This window comes from Austrofundulus limnaeus, unplaced genomic scaffold, assembly GCF_001266775.1.
Source record: "Austrofundulus limnaeus strain Quisiro unplaced genomic scaffold, Austrofundulus_limnaeus-1.0 Scaffold137, whole genome shotgun sequence".
Classification (NCBI taxonomy): domain Eukaryota; kingdom Metazoa; phylum Chordata; class Actinopteri; order Cyprinodontiformes; family Rivulidae; genus Austrofundulus; species Austrofundulus limnaeus.
Genome location: NW_013952539.1, coordinates 369,391 through 376,383, shown reverse-complemented (window position 1 = coordinate 376,383; position 6,993 = coordinate 369,391). Strand labels below are relative to the sequence as shown.

The window sequence follows — 6,993 nt, the reverse complement described above, 5'->3', positions numbered from 1 at the left end:
CAACAACAACAAAAAAAGAAAACGATTAATCGATTATTAAATTAGTCATCGATTATTTTAATAATCGATTATTCGTCGATTAGTCGATTAATCGTGGCAGCCCTATTCTGATCGTGACATTTCTTTATTGCATGAGATTCTGGTCAAGCCAGCTTAGTCTAAAATTTTGGCATGAAACTCTGGGCGACATGTCTTTAATCTACCCTAACATTTTCTTTAAAAAAGTATCAGCCATTTAAGTTCTAAAAAAGTTACACGTTTTATTATTATATAAAAATTGATATTGCTCAGACAGCTCTCTGTGGATGTCCATCTTAATTCTACAATGTTTTAAAGATTGTTTTTCTTCAGAAAAAGTTCAGTTACAGGTTTAAATTTTATTGTAAAGCAAGTCTTGGTTTTATTTCATTTTAGACAAAGTACACTCTGATTGATGAGCAGGACATACCGCTTGTGGAAAACTATGCCTTTGAGGTAAACTATTAGTTTTTTATTTAATTTTTTTTATCTTTTATACCAAATTTGTTGCAAATATCAAGACTTTGAACTCCTTCATTATTTCATGTTTCAGGCACGTATGGAGGTAGATGCCGATGGCAATGGAGCGAAGATCTTCGCTTATGCTTTTGACATCGGCAAGGGCCGCTGGGCTGGAAGGCCGCTGCACGAGCTGCTCTGGTAAGTAATTGGTTTTATACAACAACAAGATAAACTCCTTTTTTTTTCTGGGTATGCTCCGATAGATAATATGGGATTATCTCTTGTGCTTTCATATTTTTTCTCGACCTTTTTGGAAAAAATGCCGCAAGGTCAGTCAAAATTGGGAGGGCAAATTAATGAGAACTTAAGGAAAAAACAAACTTCAAAGGGATTTTGATTTCATAATCGTTCAGCAATGAGGTAGAACAAAACAAACATAAGCTGAGCACAAATGTTACACAAGATATTACTCTTTTTCTTCTTTATTCTTCTGTTTGGTTCAAGTTATTACCAAGGTGAGGCAGCAATGATTAGAAAAATAATTGAAACACTCATTAATGACACACCCACAATCTATATTCTTGGTTAAACTTTTCAATTTTATTGGTATTTAGGCCACTTTAAAAGGAGTTGTAACTCTTCTAAAGTTGTAAATCTCGCTGCACTTGTAGTTTGATGTGCGGTCAGGATGTCTGAATGAATCAGTATTTGTAATATTTGCTTCTTTTGTCTTTACGTAGGGAGAAGCACAGAGGCGGCATTGCCCCTAGTTTTCAAGTTATTCACATCAACTCGGTGACGGTCGACAACCGGCTAGACAACCTTCGACTGGTCCCGGTGGGCTGGAGCCCCAAACCAGAGGAGATTTCCAGCAAGCAGAGGTAAGATTGATCCATACCTCATCAGAAGTGTTGAAATCGTTTCTCGCTGACGTGGATTGCGTGACGAAAATTGCTTCTTTTTGTTTTCGCACCGCCCTGAGAACCCGTTGAGTGCACAGCCCTCCGTCGTGTTGTCCCACAGGGATAAGCACCAAGTGTTGCGTGGTCAGAACTTTGTGGGTGTGTTGCTGCCAAAAAGCAGCTAAAGTACACTTCTGCCATTTCTCAAAAACTACTCTGTTGGAAAATACAGCTGTGTATGCTAGTGTTTTAATAAAACGTAAAAAAAAAAATACTCAAAAAGAACTTGTAGCAGGAGAACAATCTTTGTGTGTGGGTAAGAGAGCGGAGACACCGGCAGCTCTCTGTGGCTGTGCTGTCAGGGAGACAGCGCGTGTGTGTGTGTGTGTGTGTCTGTGTGTCTGTGTGTGTGCCTCGGCTGGACGGTGTAAGGACACATTCATGTGTAGGGCTGGGTTAAAAAAAAATCGATTTAACCGATCTGGATTGATTTTCGTTCAGATTTGGGAAGATAAATTCATAAGACATGAGATCGATTTTTTTTTTTCCCATGAGTGTTGTGTGCGATGAAGCTGCGCGTTTCCGTGTTGTGTGTCACTCCTGGCTTACCGTAGGTTTGCATCCAGTTGACGGTCAGCGCTAACATTAGCTCCTAACAACAAGTTGTCTGCATCAAAACTAAGGAATCACTAACATTACAGCTGATTCTCAGCAGAACTTAAAGATAACAGAGGCCGTGATGACTTGTTACAAAGATTTGCGCTCTGACGCAGTCGCAGGAAACAAAGCTTCGAGCGGCTCGAACCAAAACTGCTGTATGTAAACATCTGACTGAAACTGTTCTCCTGTATAAATGTGTGAAAGATGTCAGTCTAACAAAATCGTTTAGTTTTCTTACCAATATTATTTATACATTTTAGAAACATCTTGATGTAATTCACAGTGGAATGTTTTAGCTGAAGTTCTCTTTTCTTTCTTTCTTCTTGTTAATAAGTTTTATTGAACAGAAGGTAACAGAAACATTACAAATACACAATTATCATACTCTCAAGTGTGAGCAGAAGTATGTACTTAAATTATCCCAACTCTTCTCCTGTAACGTTATTCCATCACCTCTTAATGTTCAAGCAAATTATTCTTAGTTTCTTAAAAAAACTAATGTATCCAACAACACTTTCTCTTGCAAATTCTTTTTAGTTTGAACCCTTTGAAACTTGATAGTTTTGTTTCAAGATTAAACTTCAGTTTACAAGTTTGCCCTTAATGTTTATAATTTTACCAATGCACCAAGTTAGAATTAGTTTCTACTATTTGCAGAATTGTTTCCTTTGATTATGTCTTCTGTATCAAGTAAATGTGTTACTGCTTGGTGGTATCCTTAACTAATTTAAAAATCAAACTGAATCGTGAATAGGGCTGCCACAAACGATTATTTTTATATTCGATTAATCACAGATTATTTTTTTCGATTAGTCGACTAATCGGATCATAGGTTAATTGAATATAAAACATACAGCTTATCGCGCCAGAATGCAGCTGCTATTATATAACATTGTTAGATTTTAGCTATATGCTAACTAAAAATAATTGCTGTGGAAGACAAGTTCTGCTCTGCAGTTATTACACAGGTTTCTCTTTCATTTTCTTAAAATGATCCCACACTTTGAGCTCCGTTGTCAGGTAGCCATGATACCAGAGCCTGTCTGTATAATGTCTTGTGACGTCCACGGCCTACCCCAGTTACCACTACTGTGCGTGTGTGTCAGGGACAGAAAGGCAGATGTGGCAGTGGAAGGTGTCAAAGCAGTTTGGAGAGAAAAACAAAGTAAAGAACAAAAAAAAAAAAAAAAAAAAAAAAAAAAAAAAAAAAAAGAAAACAAATAATCCATTATTAAATTAGTCATCGATTATTTTAATAATCGATTAGTCGATTAGTCGATTAGTCGTTGACTAATCGACTAATCGTGGCAGCCCTAATCTTGAATCGATTTGGGAAATCTGAATCGATACCCAGCCCTCTTCCTGCATCATCTTCCTCAACTCCTATATCATTAAATAAACAAACATGTATGTGATGATTCTGTTTGTGCCGTTTCTCCTTGTGTATAAAATGTAAAGAGGACGTGTCAAAGAGATCAGATGTCTTACACCTACCATATATTTACGTTCTGATAAAAACTGCTGCATTATTTTTAGGAGATGCTGAACGTTTCCATGTGTTCTTCCAGAGAGCAGTCTCTGTACTGGCTGGCCATCCAGCAGGTCCCGGCCGACCCGGTGGAGGAGCAGTACCTGGAGCTGAGCCGCACGCGCTACTACAACGCTAACGGGGAGCTGGTGGAGGAAGAGGAGTGCTCCTGCACCTACTACGAGTGTCATTACCCTCCCTGTTCACTCATCGAGAGGCGGGTACGTACCAGAGCGTCCCATTAACGACAGCAATTAAAGCCCAAACTCATTTAACGTGCAAAACACGTAAAGGTGCCGTCGTGTTTCCGCAGCTGCGGGAGTTCAACATCTGCGGCCGCTGCCAGGTGGCGCGCTACTGCGGCTCGCAGTGCCAGCAGAGGGACTGGCCCGCCCACAAGAAGCAGTGCCGCGAGCGCAAACGGGTGCTGGCCCTGGAGTCGGAGCCCGAACGATGATCATCGGCCTTCGTCCGGGAGAGGAGGAGAAGGAGGAGGAGGGTAAATGGAGAGGAAGGGTTAGATTTGTGGGAGGGAAGCGGGGTAAAAAAAATGTGAAAACGTGCTGACAAGAGACTGATGACAGGACAATGTTGACTGACAGATCAGGGGGTAAGAACATGGAGGAGGGGAAGGAGATTCAAGCAAAGACATCTGCCACTTCCCAGGACTCGTAATTCTCCATAGCTTGCTTTTCATGTGGATGGCGAGAAGAGCCTTTGTTTTTTTTTTGTTTTTTTCCCTCGAAGAGGGAGAACCTCGAGCTCAACCTGCTGCTACGGTTTTTGTAAGTTGAGAAGAAGTCGTCTCGTCGAACCGGACGCTTCTTTGGACCACGGTCGAACGGACCGCTCTCGTCATCCACTTTTTTTCGTTCCTCCGCCCCGCCGCTGGGTGTCGCAATGTCTGTGGGGGGGGACCTCGGGGCTACAGTACCTGCGCTCGGCCGGTACAAACAGGACACGGACCTTTTCACTGTATCGCTCCCTCTCTGACCTCGCTGTGTTCACGGTCATCGGCGCCTCAGCCACCTCCCCGTCTCGTTGTTACCCCCCCCCCCCCATGGGATCTCACCGATCGGATCACACTACCAGTATTGAGTGTGTTTGTGTGAATGCCTGCGGGTGTTTGTGTTCGTACTGCCAATATGTGCTGAAGGACATTAAAATGGTCAACGTGGCTTACGGGTCAAGGTTAGCGTACGTCTTCGCTCCCTAAAGGGGCAATATTACCCATTTTAAAAAAATGTCCTTTATTTAATCAAAAATTGGTGGTTTAAAATATTTCTGCTGTTATAAATTAGCGCCAAATAAAGGCTTAGTTTTGTACAATACAGTTTATTTGATCATATTTTTTTAACTATTTGTTTAGGCTTTAGTTTAATTCTCCCACAGGTATGTCATTTCTCCTGTTTGCATTAAGAGTCTGGTCTGGATGCTACGTTAAATAAAGCACTGATGGCAGGAGAAACTGATTTTTATGTTCTCTTGACAAATTAGGCTGACACACAAGGTGTAAGAATTTTCATTACCAAAGTATCTCTTTGTAGCTCGACACTCCTGTGAACTGGTTTAAATTCCTTCAGTCAGTCTAAATTTCCTTCTTTTTTACCACCTGTCTCATTTATGTTGTTTTTTTTTACAGGTTTGTTGTATGTGTGCTGGTCAGGGAGGGGTTTTTTGTGTGAGAGTATGCTCTGTTTTTTTTTTTAAAGAAATTATATCAATGGAGCTATATTTATTTAAAACATTTGATTGTGAAACATGTTTTTGGTGATTTTTGAAGGTTAACATTATTAAAAGGTTGGTCGTATTGCAGGTTGAAATAAGATGGGGGAGGAGGTTACGAGCTGAACATTTCTTCCCCCCCTCCCCCGGTAACTTGATTTATTTTATTTTATTTTTTGTACTTGATCCTGAATGAGTCCTCCTCACTGTTGGCCTTCCAGTTTTCCTAGAAAACGCTGCACACCATCATCGTCACTAAAATCTTCCACGTGGAGGGTGTGGATAACTTAAATTTCCCACCATAAAAAATATGTTATTTTATTTTTTTAAGTGCTGTCGACTCGAATAACCTTTTTGGCATTTGTTCCCTAAAACAAACAAACAAAAAAAAAGAGACATTGTCAATATTACCCTCATCACCTGCCTTTTTGTGTTTCCTGCACTGCACATTGTTTTTCTTGTGTCTTAGGAGGAATTCATAAACTAGCATGTGTCTGACATCGTACATGCGACGTGTTTTCTTCTGCGTGAACAGGTTTCAACGCTGCACTAAAAAAGAAATTTGGTTCCCGTGTTCTTGTCATCAATAGGTTGCAGGGAGGGCTGTCGTTCTTTTGGACAGAGTGTACAGATGTCTAAAATGTTGTTTTCTAAGAATATAAGCATTAATCATCTAGAATTAAAGAGCTACGCTATGTGAATGGAGGTATATTTGGGATGACAGTTGCTTTTCCATTGTACAATGATAATAAAAAGAAATAAACCTCACATTGTTGGAGTTGGCTCAGTTTGAACACAGCTGTTTTATAACCAACTTTGTGACTTCTTGACTATTTTTATTAACACATTGAGGCATGTTTTTAATATCTGCTGCTAAAAAGGTCAAATCCCCACTGTTTGAGGATATTCATTCAGCTCTTATTTTGTAGGTGAAGGGAACAAGCTTTTACTTTGTAAATCATCTAAAAAATGTGTATTACCTAATCATAAATGGACTTAAAAAAACAAAAATGTTTACGTTGTTTAATTACTAGATTTCCAAAAGGAATAGAAAATAAGTTAAAATGTTTTGTGTTTCTTTGCTGTCCACTGACACTTCAAAAATGATACAGTGGCCCGCTCATTAAGTCAACCTTTTAATTTACATTTTGATGCCAGCTACTACATAAAGTTAAAAAAAAACCTGACCTGCAATCATGTTTGACTCTTTCTAAAATATACAGATGTACCTGTATTATTAGTTTAACAAAGTTCAAATATAAGAATTACAGATTTTATGTCATAGAGCTGTGTTTCCCAAAGTTGGGGTCGGGACCCAAAGTGGGGTCCCAAAACTTCAAGGTGGGGTCCTGAAAAGATTTTCTGAATTAATGACATTTTTGCCTTAGTTGTTACAAAGGAGTGATGTTAGTGTATTTAAAATGGATAAATGTAGTATAAAAAATATTGTTACTATGCCCATGTTTAGTTGACCTGATACAAATGTTTATCATCCAAAAATAGTTGGGGGCACAGGTCTCTGCTACTGTTATTTTGTGGGTCAAAAACTGAAAGGTTTGGGAACCACTGCACTTTGGGAACCAAAGTGCAGTGTTGGCGGCACGGTGGCTCAGTTGGTAGAGCTGATGCCTCTCAGCAAGAAGGTCACCGGTTCAAATCCCGGTCCGGGGACCTTTCTGGGTAGAGTTTGCATGTTCT

At 39.8% G+C, this 6,993-nt stretch overlaps 1 protein-coding gene across 1 annotated transcript in view; it reads left to right on the top strand.

Annotated features, from left to right (window-relative positions):
• zmynd19 (zinc finger, MYND-type containing 19) overlaps positions 1-6,078 on the top strand; it is an 8,421-nt gene extending 2,343 nt beyond the window's left edge. The window contains exons 2-6 of the mRNA XM_014016008.1: positions 415-474; positions 572-678; positions 1,221-1,361; positions 3,611-3,791; positions 3,884-6,078. Coding sequence (XP_013871462.1) covers positions 415-474; positions 572-678; positions 1,221-1,361; positions 3,611-3,791; positions 3,884-4,027 — 633 coding nt within the window. The 3' untranslated portion in view covers positions 4,028-6,078. The remainder of the gene's footprint in view (positions 1-414; positions 475-571; positions 679-1,220; positions 1,362-3,610; positions 3,792-3,883) is intronic.
• The last annotated feature ends 915 nt before the right edge of the window (positions 6,079-6,993 follow it).